Genomic DNA, 17,911 nt, shown 5'->3' with positions numbered 1-17,911 from the left:
ACCCCACTTCAGTTCTTTAAACACAGGACTGCAGTCTGACATGCCTGTGAAAAAAGGGCTGGAAGATCACTTTATTTTTCACTGTCTCCAGTCCTGCCTCATATGCTTAGGACTGATTAATTTTTATTACATTTTTTAACAATTTAATATACACAGGTGCACACTCAAGGACAAAGAAAGGTTTTGAATGACTACTTTGGTAACCACTTGTTGTATGCAAGATATGGGCTCTGATACACATAATGGGATAAAAATATAGTGTGCCCTTGTATGGAATGCATGCCCTTGTATGAAAGTGTAGGACTTCTACAAAAACACGTGAGGATTGATTCTCAGTGCGGGTTAGTGGCAACAAAATTTTTCCCCTACACTAATCTCTCAAAAATAAAGACGTTCCATGATCATATGTATAGATCATAAGGAAAGATGCCATCCCCCTCCCCAAGAACTACTGCTGTGTTTAATATGATTCATCAGTCCTTGACCCTTACCTTTAACTCTCTGCCACTTGCAGGTATGATGGTAACTCACTGCTGAGCAGTATTGAGTGCTATGACCCCATCATTGATAGCTGGGAAGTGGTGACCTCACTGGGGACGCAGCGTTGTGATGCTGGTGTTTGTGTGCTGCGAGAGAAATGATGTCCAGAAAGAAAGACCTTGCCAGAGCACTTCTTGGAGCAGAGAGACTATAGGACAAAGTAGCAGCTGGCTTACATCTTGTAGATGTGGATACAGTGACCATTGACCCTGTGCTGCACACCCACAGGCTCATCTTCAAACCTACTGATACTAGTGGGGAAAACCCACACACACAATGCACTTTGAAGTGATCATGGAGGAATGGCATACTCATCTGGACTATCCTAGGGAAAGTGATGTGTTGGAGCAGCAAGAATGCCTTTGCCTTCTGACCTGCTGAATGCCTGAGATTAAACAAGTTCATCTCCATCCTCTCCAAGCATCAGTCCATGCAGGGAGATGAGAGTTTGGGTCCACAAGTGGGTTTGTGCTTGAATGTTTTCATGTACCAAATACGCTGCAGTGCAAACATACTGAAGATTTGGTGGATAGACCTTGTTTTCTGGATACTTGTTCAGGATCTGTGCACACACTTGTAGACAATGGTGGGATAGAGTCAGAGACAACAGTTGGCAAATGGAACTGCAAAGACGCAATGTGTGCACTTAGTGTAAGGACTCTGACCACATATATAAACACAGAGGAGGGAAATGGAGACCAGTTGCCTACTGGGAAGATTGGCAGCCATACAGAAAGAGAATGTTGTATTTTATGTCTTTTAGTGGTTGAGCCACCAACATTTCCTGGAGTGTAGGAGTATTTTCAAATACCTGTAAATAAAAACCTGACTCTAGATTGCATCTTTTTCTAAATACAAAACTTTTGGGTGTTAGCAAGGCAGTGAAATAATGTATTGACCACTATATCTTTGGAGGTCTTGGAGACCTGAGCTACAATGGATTGGTACCTAGGGTGGAGGGAAACTGCAATGTATACTTTCTAAGGGTATATCTGCTCTGCTCTGTTCTTTTCAGGGAATGGATGTGTATTTGCAGTTCAGGCCATGCCCACAATCACAGAGCATCTCTTCTCAAACCCACCTTAATCACTAGGCATTCTGCACTGCAGATAAGCAGTACAATCCTGTGTAGTTATTCCAAACTAAGCTCTTTGAATTCAGTCCTTAGATGGGAATTGCACTGGATTGCAGTGAAGGTGAAGCTTGATGCCCTGCACAGGTCTCAGGCTCAGTGGTGGTGCCAGGGTTTTCAGCGCCCGCACTTTCCTCTGCTCAGTCCCTTCTTCCTCCCCGCTGCCACCCGCAGCATTCTAGGCACTTGCCTGACAAGTCAAGTCATGCTGCTCTTCAAGTTGCTCCTCGGCCCCGAGTGCTGCTGCTGGGCTTTAAGGCAGGTTGCAGGTCTCACACCGCCAGGCTTCTTTCAGTCTGCAGGAGTCTGCAGCCTGCAGGAGTCCGCCCCAGCCGGTGCCACCCTGTGGCGGAATGCCGCTATAGGCAGCTGCCTACATTGCCTAATGGTTGGTGCCAGCCTTGCTCAGGCTGCTGCAGCACTGTCACCATAGTGTTCTCCTTTTTCTTCATCTGATTTTAACACAGTTTCTTGTACTCCTGCTTTATTGCTAAAGTAGGAACAAGGGAAATTTGTGTGCACTTAGCATACAGATATTTACAAAACAGTTTCTCCTGCAGAGCATCTCCCCAGATCCAATTGCCCCAAGAATGTAGACTCCTCTTCAGCCTGAACTGGAATTATTTTATTGTTTGCACAGAGCATCACTCTCTGTAGTGACATCTAGGACTCCATTTCTTCTTGCTCTTCTTCTGGTGTGTAATGCAGTCTATATTAGGTATGTGAGGATGCAGCAAGACCAGTGTTGCTGAGATGGACCCTGAGCCTGTGGATAATGCAGCTCCATCCTTTATGTACCTGCCATAAACTGTCAACATGACCCGGGAGCCCTCTCCCCTGACCTACTGAGCCTCTTTCTGTGTTGCCTATCAGGTATCAAGGGGTGAATGTATTTATTTTCTTGGGTGCTGTTGACTCTTTGCTTTGAGGATACAGTAGCATGAGATTATTATGCACTTTCAAACAACACTGAGTATATGAATTCTGTCCTATCACACCAGTGTTTGTGATTAATTTCTTATGGGTTTTTTAATAAAAGTATCTCTGCTACATGTGAATATTTCATCTCTGTTCCTGGCTTTCTTTAGGGTGGATTGTTTTTATCTGTGCAGTATTGTCCCATTTCAAATCAGGATGACAAATATTTGTTGAGAGGATTGTTTCAAGGCCTGGTAGGGTTCCATTCATAATAGCTGACTGATAATCTGCTTTTTTGTTCCCTTTCTCAAAGCTTCCTTCCCCCCCCCCTTCAGTCATATTTATTCTAACAAAGAGCTCAAAACAATTTTCACATCAGCCCTCCTTCCTCCCCTCCCAACCCCCCCCCCCCGCCTAAAGCAGTCATGGTGAGGTCGTCTGACTGAACATTATTAACCACAGTTATTGTGTAGCACAGCTACTACAATACTCACTAAAGATCATCACTCTTTGATGCAGATAGATGAACTGATTATGTCTGGGCAGACCTGCTACTAACATTTCGAATCCAGAGATGCTGATTTATTTGTTGACAAAAGATAATTAGAGACCAAATTATGTATAGACTGCTAATTCTCAGAGCAAGCACATGGCTAATTGTTTGGGGATTAAGGGGGGGATCTTTCACTGTATGTAGCTTACAAAATGCAAATTCAAAGTCAACCTGACAGTCAGATTCCTGGCTTTCTTAACCACTCAGTCAAAAATTGCCCTTTTTGTTCTTGCTTACAGTAAAGGATGACCTCATTGTTCATTCTAGGGAGGAAACCTGCTGCCAAATCAGGTGGTGATGGGAGATGTGTAATGCAGCTCATGGTCCTGCAAGGAAGCTAACACAACAACTCTCTGTAAGCCATGTGCCTCCTGTAGAGAGTTGGGGGGGGGGGTTTTACTATCTGGCCATAGTAGAGATCAAAATTTTATTTCATAATCTAGTGTATCTAATATTTAACTGAAATTCCCATGGGAAAGTATGGAAGTTATGGTGGGGGAGAATACATGAAGTTGCATTATGCTGAATTAGACCCTTGCTTGGTCCATCGAAGTCAGCATTTTCTACCCAGACTAGCAGTGGCTTTTCAGGGTCTCGGAATGAGATCTTTCACATCACCTCTTGCCTGATCTTTTAAACTGGAGATATCAGGGACTGAACCTAAGTAGATGTTCTGCCACTGAACCACAGCCTCTCTCCTGAATTAAGCAAGTGCCTCTCATAGTATAAATCAATGCACATTTAAACAGATCCATGATTTTTTTAATAATAAATTTTAATACATGTATTATTTAATAAATAATACATTTTCTTGACCATCTCTTCACTAAGGATAATCTAACTAGCCTTGGTCAGAAACTGGCTTGTTTTTCCTTACTGGTACATCAAGTACTCTTCCCTCAGAGCTTTTCAAAGAGCTTGTAGAGCCTGGGTGTTCAGAGACCTTTGCTGAAAAGGAGACCAAATGAATTCTGAACAGTACTGATGGTGAATTGTTGTGAAGTGGATGAATTTGTCGGGCTGTAAGCTTCCAACATGGTCTCTGTGCATCACACCATTAGGATTCAAGGCACCTAGCCAGCCCCAATTGGTGATTTCTAAACTCCATAGCAAGGGTTTTTCACATCCTTGCCTCTGAGTATGTTTGGTAACTCCACCATGTATTAGATTTTTGTCTTGGTTTTAAATTGTTATGAGTTGCCCTGAGCCTGCTGGGAAAAGCAGGATGTAAAAACTGTAGAGACTACTGCAAGAAAGACCCACATATAGAATGGAATGACAGAAGTGAGACCAAAGTAGGAGTCAAGTTGCACCTTTAAGACCAACAAAGCTCTAAGCACACTTCATCAGACCAAGAATCGGGTACAGTGAGCAGAGCAGTGGCTTAGAATGCACAATTAAATTTAAGATCCAATGACAGAACAGTAAAATTAACAAATTGAGCAAACCTTTGATCTGGGTAGCATGAGCATGAGAAAGCACTAAACCTAGGCTTTGATTGACATTCTCACATTTTGACATATTACTGTTTTATTGCTTTCTCATGCTCATGCTACCCAGATCAAAGGTTTGCTCAATTTGTTAATTTTACTAAACAGGGGTCAATGTCAGGATTACCAACGCTCCCTTACGAGTCGTCCAAGCACTGCACTAAAGCGCATAACTGAACTCATGGAAGCGACTACGGTTTCACAGTGCCTACCCTCACAGCAAGTCACATGCCGCGTGGTCATCGCTTTTCGAAGGTAGGAGAATGCAGCACCACCATCCCCCCGGCGCAGTTCCTAGTTTTGGGGCGCTTTCTTTTCGAGGGGCCTGCCTGCGCGAGGAAGACTGACCCCACAAAGGAACAAGCGACTCAAAATAGGTGGAGCTGAGAAACGCGGAGTTAGGAAGCAAGCACACAGAAAGGCGCGCGTTTGCAGACAACTCAGAAGGGCGGAGGAATCTCCTTGTTGGATCCCGCCCACTCCAATGTATCGCCCCGCCCTTGCTCAATTACGCCTGCGTGGTTATGGCGGCGCCCGGTTCGGAGATGGAGGTTGCAGCTGAGGCTGGACCAGAGGAGCTGGTCTGTGCGCGGGGACGGAACCGCAAGGCGGTACTATGCCAGCGTTGTGGCTCCCGCGTCCTTCTTCCTGGGACTGCAGTCTTCGCTCGCAGAGAGGTAGGGAGCGCAGAGGCCCTCTCCCCTCCCCGGATGAAGAAGGGGCTTCTAGAAGGGGAGAGATTTCCCTGAATTTTGAGCAGCTGGCTGGAGCTCCTTATGTTTCCTTGGAGGCCATCTTCTCTTGGGATCCGTTGTTTGGGGTCACTGGGTGGTGAGACTAAGAGCATGCTCCACATGCTCAGAGACGCACCTATCTCTTGTGCCGTGCTTTGTATTGAAGAGCTGGTACTGAACGCAGGTTGTGGTGTTGAGCTGTGTGTCTTGAGCACTAGAAATGAGCCTTGGGTTCAGAACCTTAGACGGAGGGCCTGCTTTGCACACAGAAAGAAACTCTCCCAGTATTAAGCGAATAGATTAATATAAACATTCAGTGCAATAAAGAAAGGGGATGGTATTTGTATGCACACACGTTCTGAGCAGGGCAGCTGCCCTTTGTATCTGGGCCCTGGCCTGGATAAGCCAGGCTAGCCTGATCTCATCAGATCTCGGAAGCTAAGCAGGGTCGACTCTGGCTAGGATTTGGATGGGAGACTTCCAAGGAATATAAGGGTTGTGACATGGAGGCAGGAATGGCAAACCACCACTGAATGTCTCTTGCCTTGAAAACTCTGCAGTCATCGTAAGTCGACTGTGACTTGACGGCACTGTTCACAACCACTGCTTTGTGTCTTCGGAAGGTAGAAGGTGCCACAAATCACCTCTTAATGCCTCCATAGGATTGCTAATTCTGGCTTGACTGGTTTCTTTAGATTTGAGAATGGTGTTTGGGTAATGTGGAGTGTGGGGAGGAAGCTCAGAGGGAATATCAGAGTCTTTTCTATGAAGCTGCTGTTTCATTCAGGCAAACCGACCTCTTTAGTTTGGAAATCAGAAGTGGTTTGGGAAGAAATCCAGGCCTCACCTGGAGGTTGGCAGGTGTAATAAGTGTTAGTCACATTGCTGGTGTCAAGGTAAGATATACATTTTCTTGTTAATTGGCAGCTTTTCCTCCCCTCCATGAAGAAGAAGACAGCATTGGTGGCAAGCAGTGACCCAGATGGAGATGTTCTGCAAGAACACTGGCTGGTCGATGACATGTTCTCTTTTGAAAACGTTGGCTTTACCAAGGATGTTGGAAACATAAAGTTTCTGATCTGTGCAGACTGTGAAATTGGCCCTATTGGCTGGCACTGCTTGGATGACAAAAAGTGTTTCTATGTGGCCTTGGATCGGGTTTCCCATGAATGACATGCTGAAGGGTGGCTAAAGACAAATAGCTGGGCATCCTATCAGCTAGCTTGTTCCACATTATAAACATCTTGTTTCCCTCTACTGAATATTCAGTTTGGAATGCCAGTGTGTAACCCTAAGAACAGCCAAAAAAGAAAAGAGGTGCACTACTGTGGTGCTTTAAAAGAAGTATCTGTACAGATCCCTTGTCAAATGAGTTCCGGCTCCCTTGAATCTCTCGCTTCACTTTCAGAATTCATCTTTATTTCTCTTCCAGGGCATTATGCAGATTCCATGGGTATATTCTGAAATACAAGACTTTGGTGGTTCATCGTTTCAAATTACTGAAATAAAAAATGAAATATATTTGAAGTGTTTGTCCTGTGAAGAGTAAGCATAGAAAACTTTTAACCCCTTTCAGCACTATATCCTGGTTTATGGCTTTCTGGTATGCTTTGGACCAAAGGGTGAACACATTGAACTATGTTTACAAACATCGCTGCTGTATTTCTTTTGGTTTTCATTTTGTAACCATAATATGGATAGCTTGTGCTTTTATTGAAAGCCACATCCTGATAGATGGACATTGAAGATTTGGGAAAAGTTGAATGAAAGTCACAGTTTAAACTACAATAAATTAATGTAATTGAAGTCTTAAAGCAATATGAATATTTTTTATTTCATTACATTTAAATCTGTGCTTCTCAGTTTGTGTATGTGAATGCTTCTATAAAATGTTGCTGGTAGGAATGAATCAGGTAATCATAACAGTAGAGCACAGTTGAAGGAAGAGAGTATGCTTCAGTAGAATGCATTGCTACTTTTCTCTAGCATTTACAGAGAACTTTTCAGTCTCTACCCATTTTTATTGCCAACAATGAATCACTGTGCATCCACATGCAAGCTAATACCCAGAATAAAACTTTGTTGGTCTTAAAGGTGCCACTGGACTCAAACTTTGTTCTACAGAAATTACATTTTGTTTTTAACATGATGCAATTTATATATTGTTAGCATGTTTTGTGGGACTGAATAGCAGTGACAAACAGTTTAGTAATGGAACAAACAATAAAAGTCAGGCATGAAAAATGGCACAGTTCAGGAACCATTTGTGGATTAAAATTACAAAATATTACTGAGAAGCTGTAAGAAGATAAATGTGTTGTTCTGTTTGGTTCAGTAAGATTTAGGTTGTGGTAGACATTGCTGTATAGGGATGTCTAAAAAAACCCAACACTTATTTTTTTAAAACCTGTTGTAACTTGATCTAATGTGGCTTTTTAGCTGAATGTTACAGGTGTTAGCTGTTACCAGTGAAGGGAATTATACCTTGGGTGATCATGCCCAGCTTGTGCCACAGTGAAGGGCTGTTTGTGGCATGCCTACAGGAACAGTGGGTCCTAGCTATGCCATGCAGTCAAGTATGCACCTCTACCTCCTTTTCAGTTCCCTGGCTTTAAAACCAAGTGGCAAAATGTCCCCAAGGTAAACTGAGTTGTGGATGAACATTGTGACACATTTCATACTTTTTTCTGCCTTGAAATACATTTGGTAGAAGGTGAAATCTGGCTAGCCATCACTGTGCTGATAATGTGAACTTTGGTTAGCAGATGTGGGTTAATTTGGGATGAAAATTAATACAGCAGAACAAGCCAAATGCCTTGTTCTTGTATAAAGTCAGGTATCTAATTTTTAGTTTTAAACAGAGAGGTGAATCTTCCATTGCCTTTCCTCCTCATGCTAAGCCCCTTCAGATGCTTTTCTCTTAGACTGGCTCACCAGTGAGGAGAGTTGCATGGGGGAGGGGGGAGTGGCTCAAGTGATGGAAGGCAGAGAGGTAAGAAAGAAGGCTTTGGTCCCTTAAACCAAAGGGACAAAATTGACATTAAATTAATCCAAAGGGATTAAATTGAGACTGCACATACACACCCTATTTCATATAAAAATGGATTAGTTCCTTAAATATGTAAGCATAGCTGACATCATACTGCTGGGCTGTTGTCCTCATCAGCTGTCTTGGAAATGGGTCTGAACTTATTTAACTTATAATTTATACACTACCTTTTCTAAAAAATGGGCCCAAAAGGACTTAACATCTTCATCTCCATTTTATCCTCAAAACAATACTGCGAAAGTAGGTTAGGCTGAGAGTGTGTGACTGGTCCAATATCACCCAGCTAGTTTTCCTGGCAGACTGGGCTCTCACAGATCCAATTGGGGTCTCACAGATCCAAGTCCAACACTCTGCCCCCTATGGCTTGAAAATACAAAACAGCGAGAATAACTTTGTATTCCCTTTTGCAAGGCCCGGTGTTTTCATTGATGACAGTTTAGTTTCAAAACTCCACCTGTTGGTGGCATTGTGGCTCCAGAATTGCAGGGGTTTTGTCCTGTAGGTCCCAGTACTGGCCCTGCAAAAAAGAGGATATGGCCCTATTATAGGTGTGATTATACCATCTTCCAACAGCTGCTTTCATTTCCCTGGCCTTATATTGTATAGTTAATCTGTATCTAGGAAATATAGAAACATTCCACATGTAATTGAAAATAAATGTTTGATGTAATGTAGTAAATTTATGTACCAGAGACTTGCTCATGGTGGCTTACAAAGTAAAAGTAGAGTGGAATCACGTAATGAATGACATAAGTCCTATCAATATTAAAATAAACAATTTAAAATGCTAAGGACGGACATAAAAACAGCAGCCTAAAATTATATCCATAACAGTCTTCTGGCTAAGACCTCAGATCATAAAAACAGCTATAATGTTTGGGTTAAAAGGAAAATGGGGGTGGTTTGACAAAAGGACAATAAGGAAGGCTCTGGATGAGCCTCAAGGGGGATGGTGTTCCAAAATTAATGTGCTGCCACTGAAAAAGCCCTGTCTTTGATTAGCACCTTCACTTCACGGGGGGAGGGGCATGGAGTGGAGCATGTCTTGGATGGGGGGGGCATGTCTTGGACTTCTGAGTTATTCATCTATTTTTAGTTAAAAGTGTTTGATGATGCGAGATACACAGTAAGTTGTATAGCCATCCAACAGTTGATTTAATGTCTGCTTTCCCCATAGTTATTAATTGCCTGGGAAGGAAGTAGAAACATGCTTCATCCTAACATGGAAGAAGAAGAGGTGTTCTTAAATCTTATGGTGTTAACCATCAGTTCTCAGTCCAGGGGCAGAAAACATCCCCAGGAGCTGAATTTGCAGACCCAGCACTTAGGATTGCTTTCATGCAGAACCTTTTATACAGGGTGTTTTTTCTGGAAAAAGAGCTGCCAGAACACTCAAGAGGAAAATGAAGGAAAAACAAATGGATGCCGCTCATGAACTTTAAACATTTTTTTAGAATTTTGTTTCCACTAAGAGGTTCCAGAAATCCATTCTGCCATGTTCCTCCAGGGGGAAAAAAAGCCCTGCTTTTATACATGTTGTTCCCGAGCATGCTGTTGTGTATTTGGTTCAGAGATTCAGTACCAAGATTATTTTTTGCCCATAGTCTTTCTTTTCATATTATTTCCAAGCCTGCTTCTGTGTGGGAATAAATCTCATTTGAGTAAGGCAATACACATTGGCCACATTTTTTAAAGAAGTTTGTTATTTATAGTCTACTTTTTTCACTGAACTTCAAGGTGCAGTACAAAGTATAAGTCAATGCAATCAATAGGATGAGCTATCTAATAAGCAGTGTAATAAGTAAGATTGCAGAAGTTTGAAACAGCATAATATTAGACATAGTATATTTAACAATGGGAGGGAAAGCAGCACACTATAGCTGGATCTTGTCAGATCTAGACCAGCAGGGTCAGTACTTGGATGGGAGACCACCAAAAAGACTCTGAAGAGGAAGGCTGTGGCAAACCACCTCTGCTTCTCATTTGCCTTGAAAGCCCCTTGCTGAGCAGCTTGACAGCACTTTATACACACTTGTTAAACTGTGTGGAAAATTGTGTTACGTAAGTAGAAAACAATGCTGTGAAAGCAAGATAACACAGCAAACATAATAGATACTGAATGTAGTAGAATAATCCGCACACTCAGCCTCATTGTCTTTATTAAAGCACCTGCCTGTACCATTCTGTTATGATGTAGCTCTATAATATTTACAAAAGTACTCTCTTGAACGATTCTGTTTTATATAGTTTTCAGAATGACAGAAGTGTGGGAGTCTTCCTGACCTCAGGCATGCCATTCTACAAGGTGGGGGCCACAACAGAGAATGCATGTGTACAAGCAGTTACTGATCTTGCCCATTTTAGCAGCCCTTGAGGATTAGGAAGTCAGTGCATTTCCTTTTCTAATAACTTTCCCTTTTTATGCATTTTTTACTTGGCTTATTCTGCTAGCAGAGATTGTAGAGGTTAACCTACTGTGTCATTAGGAGATTTTACTTACTTTATAACCTGCTTTTCTCACAGACTCAAGGCAGATCACATAATGTAAAACAATCCAAAGCAGGAGATACCCAGTAAATAATGCAATAGGACGGTGATTTTAACAATTACAAACAATGCAACAAAAAGTATCAAACATCATATGTCAAACAAAGCAAAAAGTTGGAAAGAATGCAGTAAGAAGTGTTTGCCTGCTCCTGAACAACTTATATTGGAAGGGGTGTTGAAAGACCTGAGTCAGATTGAGGTGACAAGAGAGGAGGTCCTACAACTGATAGATGAATTAAAAACTAATAAGTCACCAGGTCCGGATGGCATACATCCAAGAGTTCTGAAAGAACTCAAAGTTGAACTTGTGGGTCTTCTGACAAAAATATGTAATCTTTCATTGAAATCTGCTTCCATTCCTGAGGACTGGAAGGTAGCAAATGTCACACCCATCTTTAAAAAGGGTTCCAGAGGAGATCTGGGAAACTACAGGCCAGTCAGTCTGACTTCAATACCGGGAGTGTTGGTAGAAACCATTATCAAGGACAGAATGAGTAGGCACATTGATGAACACAGGTTATTGAGGAAGACTCAGCATGGGTTCTGTAAGGGAAGATCTTGCCTCACTAACCTGTTACATTTCTTTGAGAGGGTGAACAAACGTGGACAAAGGAGACCCAATAGATATTGTTTACCTTGACTTCCAGAAAGCTTTTGATAAAGTTCCTCATCAAAAGCTCCTTAGTAAGCTTGAGAGTCATGGAGTAAAAGGACAGGTCCTCTTGTGGATCAAAAACTGGCTGAGTAATAGGAAGCAGAGAGTGAGTATAAATGGGCAGTCTTCACAGTGGAGGATGATAAAAGCAGTGGAGTGCCGCAGGGCTCAGTACTGCGCCCCATGCTCTTTAACTTGTTCACAAATGATTTGGAGTTGAGAGTAAGCAGTGAAGTGGCGAAGTTTGCAGATGACACTAAATTGTTCAGGGTGGTGAGAACCAGAGAGGATTGTGAGGCACTCCAAAGGGATCTGTTGAGGCTGGGTGAGTGGGTGTCAACGTGGCAGATGAGGTTCAATGTGGCCAAGTGCAAAGTAATGCATATTGGGGCAAAGAATCCCAGCTACAAATACAAGTTGATGGGTTGTGAACTGGCAGAGACTGACCAAGAGAGATCTTGGGGTCGTGGTAGATAACTCACTGAGAATGTCAAGACAGTGTGCGATTGCAATAAAAAAGGCTGACGCCATGCTGGGAATTATTAGGAAGGGAATTGAAAACAAATCAGCCAGTATCATAATGCCCCTGTATAAATCGATGGTGCGGTCTCATTTGGAATACTGTGTACAATTCTGGTCACCGCACCTCAAAAAGGATATTATAGCATTGGAAAAAGTGCAGAAAAGGGCAACTAGAATGATTAAAGGTTTGGAACACTTTCCTTATGAAGAAAGGTTAAAACGCTTGGGGCTCTTTAGCTCGGAGAAACGTCAACTGCGGGGTGACATGATAGAGGTTTACAAGATTATGCATGGGATGGAGAAGGTAGAGAAAAAAGTACTTTTCTCCCTTTTTCACAATACAAGAACTCATGGGCATTCGATGAAATTGCTGAGCAGTTGGGTTAGAATGGATAAAAGGAGGTACTTCACCCAAAGGGTGATTAACATGCGAAATTCACTGCCACAGGAGGTGGTGGCGGCTACAAGCATAGCCAGCTTCAAGAGGGGGTTAGATAAAAATATGGAGCAGAGGTCCATCAGTGGCTATTAGCCACTGTGTGTGTGTGTATATATACATTTTTGGCCACTGTGTGACACAGAGTGTTGGACTGGATGGGCCATTGGCCTGATCCAACATGGCTTCTCTTATGTTCTAAGAGCAAGATAATACATATAATAAACAGGGATAGACTATAGTCTTGTTCCTTTCCTGAAGCATTTTGTTGTAGTCCTAGTAACTTTATTAAAAATGCCTCCCTGAACTATTCTGTTTTACATAGTTTGTGGCAGTGTGAGAACCTTCCACAAGGGAGGGGTGTCACAACAGATAATGCACATTTATAAGCAGCTATTTGTTAACTACAGACCTCAGGAAGCAGCTCATGACCTCTACAGAATCACCAGGCAATCTGGATAAAGAAATGTAGTTAGGTGTAATCAGCATATCGAACAGCTACATTTGAATCTAGTATCACTTTGCAAACCAACTCCCAAAAGCTTATACTCCCAAAACTGTGTTTGTCTCTGAGGTGCTACTGGTCTCAAATTTAGCTGTTCTACTGCAGACCACCATGGCTACCCTCTGAAACTATCAGATATTGATGACAACTTACTGCAAAACCTTGAATGATTCATCCTAAGGGCTTTACACAATGATTGAATAGCACAAGGGATTGGACTCTGCCTTGTGAAATAATACAGGACAAATCCCATACTAATGACAACTTGTCAAAGGCTGCTGATGCATCTAGTAGAAGCTACAAAGAGGTATGGTCCTTATCTCCACTGAGAGAGATAATCAGCTAAAGCCACCAGAACCATTTCTGTCTCATAGCCTGGCCTTAAACGAGGCTGAAATGCCATGAAAGAACTTTGATACATGGATTCTGACATCACGTGTATCACAGTGTGACTGTTTATAAATGGGAGTGGGGTCCAGCAGAAGTGCTACTAACAAATTCAACTGAAACCAATGGATTGAGCTTGTTGCTACAAATGTCTCATTGCTTTCATTGAGACACAAGGGGGAAGATTTCAAAAACCTCCCTCTATTTCTCTATTCTTTTTCTCCACCCTATACATAATTTTATTACCCTCTATGTCCTTCCACTGCCTTCTTCCCCTCTCCAAAGTCTTTAGCCTTTCCCCATAGAAAAGCCCCTTCATCATCTTGGCAAACAAAGATCATAGTACCTTCATCATCTTGGCTGACCCCCTTCTGCATCTTTTCTAGTTCTGCTGTATACTTTCAGGATATGGCAACCAAAACCGCATACAGCACTCCAAATTACGCCACAGATCTATACAGAGGCATTAAAATACTGGCCTTTTTATTTTCATTCCCTTTCCTAATGCTTCCTAGCATGAAGCTTAGTGCAGTGTAGCACTAGTGGTGGGTAAGTACCTATTGCAGTCTAGAAGCTAGCAGAGAGTGGACCTCTACATGCAATAGGAAAACTGATACCACATCAGCTGTTTCAGCCTATCAAAAGTAGATGCATGAAGCAGCACCTTCTTGTGATGGAGCAAAACACCTTTAGAGGCGCTGCAATCCAGGCTACTGTTTCTTACTTGCAGGGGGAAATTACTGCATGGGAAACAATAAGTGGTAGAAATGTTTTGCCTTTCCTTCTCTATAGAATAATGACTTTTTCTGTAAAATGTGACTTGGCTCTACTTGCATGCAGCCTGCAGAGGATGAACTACTGTGTATTTTTAGTGAGTGAATGGAACAACTGTGGAACTGTGATAGAGAAAATAGAATAGGAGATTACAATGCCACTGCATGATACATTAACTAATGAGACATTGATTCTAATTCAGGTTACATTGTAGTTGTTTTTAAACTAAGGCTCTGATCAAGCAACTTTGTCATTGAAAGTCTCAAAGCAATCACAAACAATTTAATTTCCAAAATGTAGAAGGTTGCATTAACATTTATTATTGCTGTTGTAAATGGCTTCTGTGCTTTCCTTGATTGTATTTGAATTTTACATAATTCTATCATATCTGTGTATCTGTATTTCTTGGTTCTTTAACACTGGGTATGCATGTGCGCATGGGCCAAAACACGGGCCCATTTTACTCATCTGAAAAAGTGAACTATAATTCACAAAAGTTTATGCTACAATAAAAAGTCTGAGGTATCACAAGACTCTTCCTATCAATTCTCATGGTTTTCAATAGGACTTATTCAAAGTTGTGATAACTTTACTAGGATTATGCGAAATATCTTTTTAAAATAAATGTCAAATAAATAACATTGAATCTCAATTAGTAAATACAATTTTGAAATATCTCTCTGTATACTTTAGTAAAGCTTTTTATGTTCTGAAGAACAAGGACAGACATCTTTTCAGCTGGTCCATCTAACTTTCCCAACATGATCACCATCACACCTATGCTTTGTGCAGGAATTACGGTGGCGGGGAGGGGGGCATTGCTTTAAATGTGCCAGAACAGGTTGTGTGGGCAGTTCCATTCTCTTTTGCTTCATGTGCTGCTGCTCCTGCCACAGCAGGGGCATGTTTTCACACTCCCATGTGGATATGACCTGTGTCATTGTCTACCAGTGATTTTACAGACAGTAACCAATTAATGCCCATTATATACTATTTACAATAATGGAAACAACAGCTGGGCCCAAAGCCATATTTTCCCAATGAGAAAATACTACAATTTCACATGCTTGGAAAATGTCAACTGAGTAGCAACTATGTTTTCCTTGTGCAATAAAAAAAAAAAAATCTGACAAAGTCTTAAGTGTTGCAATTTCCAGTAACAAATTGTCAGTTAGGTTCAGACTTGTTAACAGAAGATATAATCTGAACTGCAGTTGATGGGAGTCAGAAGAATTTATTTGATTGGTTGAAAGATTTTAAAAGGCTGTTAAGAAATATGATGGCACATTATGTCCCAAATCCTCCCTAACAGGTAGAACAAGGAATAAATGAGAGGTCTATAGTTTTATTATGCAAACCTCCTATTTAAATGCAGTGCACATTTAAATTGAGGGAGTCATATCCAACAAACTATTAGTAAAGTTATACCTACAGAATAGGTTTAGTTGTATTTTTTAATTTTTAAACTTTATATCCTACCTTCTCTCTAATAGAAACCCAAAGTGGTTTACATTGTTTTCTTGATCCTTTCATCCTCATGACTACTCTGTGGCTGCAATCACACACTAGTGCACTTTCCAGCTGGGTTTTGCCAGTTCACACAGTAAAATTCAGTTGGGAAGTACATTTAAAGTGCATCATTTAGGGTGAGGTCAGATGTTCAGAAAATCCTGCTACAGGCATGAGTGGAGTCCGTAAGCATGTCAGATTTTAAGCGGTTGTCCAAATGTCAGCATTTGCGAATGGTGGTTAGCTCGTTCGAGTCCCGCGTTGAGACAACTGGGGTGTGGACTAATTTGATACTGCTTTAAATCCGGAACAAAATTCTTCTGACGGTTCCTGAGTGGAATTTCTCTGTTTGAACGCTCCATCGTTGGCGACTCATCGGAAGCGCACCACCGCTTCCCTCCCAAAGCCCCCTGCAAGTGATATCACTGCGCCAGTGAATGAGCGAGAGAATGTTGGCTCGATAAATCGTTTACCCACCCCTATGTCCGGAAACAAAAGTCACTTTTGAAACTAGATGTGAACTAGATGTGAACTGATTTGAACTACATGTGAACTACATGTGAACTGATTTGAATTCCTGGTTTTTTTTCTGCACGCGTAGTGCTCGTACTGAAAAGGTAGTGCCAACGGACTAGCAAAACTGTTAGCGATCCGACCCATTTAAAAGCGATGCACATCCCCACCCTCGAGAATGAGGTCATGGTGGGTGTGCGAGGTCTCTCGTGGAGAAGGGAGGAGACGCTGGATCTGCTCAATAGTGCAGATAGTGGGCATCACTGCGCCTGCGCTAATGCAGATTGACATCTCATGAAACGGGGTCCAGTAGAGCGAGCACGCCGGCCGGGCCCCGCATATATACAGCACCGGAACTATTCTTCCTGCTGGCCCGTCCAATGTAGGCCAGCCATATTTCCCGCCACTAGCTGTGATTGGCGGGTGGCCGCGCCCCGCGCGGAGGCACCTGGATGTTCTCAGTTGCCTCCGCTGCTGGGCGGACTAACGCTATTTTGCTGTTGCGTTATTATGAGATGGTTGCGTTCTGCGAACGCCATACATTACAGTTGATATTAAAGGTGCCACTGGACCTTTAACTTTGTTCTGCTTCTTCAGACCAACATCCAAACCCATTAAGCTCTATATTAGCGATAACAGAACATTCAGAATTTAGATGAATTTAAGTTTTGGAAGAATAATTTGAATGTTATAGGAACTTTGGCAAAGGATTACCAGGAACTCAGTTACAAAGGTTTGAAAGTGGAGGATAGACTGCCATTTTTTTTTCCAGATCAGAAATTTGGCAAATGCATTATTGAGTAATTATAGTGGTTTAAAAGCCAAAACAGGTAACTTGATCATATAACTGCTTGGAAATTAATTTCTGATCCTGCTGCCATACAGTTTTTTTAAATAGTATGCAGGGTGTCCAAAACAGAGCACTGTAATGACCAGGGCAGGGAACAAAATACCTCACCTATTGTGTGCTGATAAAACAGTCCCTCAAGGAAGGCAGCTGCTCTAGCAGGCTGTAATGGTTCCAGCTACATGTACCACAAAATTTACATCTTTCGTCATAAATCAAGACCTTTTTATCTTCTGGGACACCTCCTTAATCACTAGTTAGCACGCAAGTTCACAGCATGAATCTGAATCTGGGACTCATTCCAAAGGCAAATGTTTTTCTTGAAAGTGGTGGGTCTTGTCAAGACAAGATCTGAAACCATCACATTAAAATTTCAGCAATCCATTTTTTAAACCAATCTGATGCCTTGGAGAAAAACCCTTACTTGTAGCAAATATATTAAACTTTAACATATGATGAGAAAGTTAAAATGTGTGTGTATGTGAGCTATGGTGACCCTATGATGTCCTATTGTTAACAGCCTTGCTCAGATCTTGCAAACTGAGCACCCTGACTTCCTTTATAGAATCAATCCATCTCATGTTAGGTCTTCCTCTTTTTCTACTGCCTTCAATTTTTCCTAGCATTAAAGTAAAAATATGCATACACTTTTTACATGTAGCACATTAAAAAAAATCATTGTATACAAATTCTACAATGTTTCATCAACATTCTGTAAAGACTCTCATTAAAACCTGTGATCAGACCAAGTTTTGTAGCTAAGTTTGTGGATAAATCCTTTATCAGGAATAGTTTTTAAA

At 41.8% G+C, this 17,911-nt stretch overlaps 2 protein-coding genes across 3 annotated transcripts in view; both read left to right on the top strand.

The window, feature by feature from the left end:
• KLHL12 (kelch like family member 12) overlaps positions 1 to 2,730 on the top strand; it is a 37,268-nt gene extending 34,538 nt beyond the window's left edge. For both annotated transcript variants that reach the window (XM_060231081.1, XM_060231082.1), the window contains one exon: positions 515 to 2,730. In XM_060231081.1, coding sequence (XP_060087064.1) covers positions 515 to 641 — 127 coding nt within the window. In that variant the 3' untranslated portion in view covers positions 642 to 2,730. The remainder of the gene's footprint in view (positions 1 to 514) is intronic.
• A 2,092-nt stretch (positions 2,731 to 4,822) lies between these two features.
• On the top strand, positions 4,823 to 7,181 carry RABIF (RAB interacting factor). The gene is made up of 2 exons (XM_060231080.1): positions 4,823 to 5,310; positions 6,295 to 7,181. The coding sequence occupies exons 1-2, from the start codon at positions 5,158 to 5,160 to the stop codon at positions 6,538 to 6,540; spliced, it is 399 nt and encodes a 132-aa protein (XP_060087063.1). The 5' UTR covers positions 4,823 to 5,157; the 3' UTR covers positions 6,541 to 7,181.
• The last annotated feature ends 10,730 nt before the right edge of the window (positions 7,182 to 17,911 follow it).

Source organism: Heteronotia binoei, chromosome 2 (genome assembly GCF_032191835.1).
Source record: "Heteronotia binoei isolate CCM8104 ecotype False Entrance Well chromosome 2, APGP_CSIRO_Hbin_v1, whole genome shotgun sequence".
Taxonomy (NCBI): Eukaryota; Metazoa; Chordata; class Lepidosauria; order Squamata; family Gekkonidae; genus Heteronotia; species Heteronotia binoei.
Note: the sequence above shows the minus strand (reverse complement) of the source record. Positions and strands in the feature narration are given on the sequence as shown.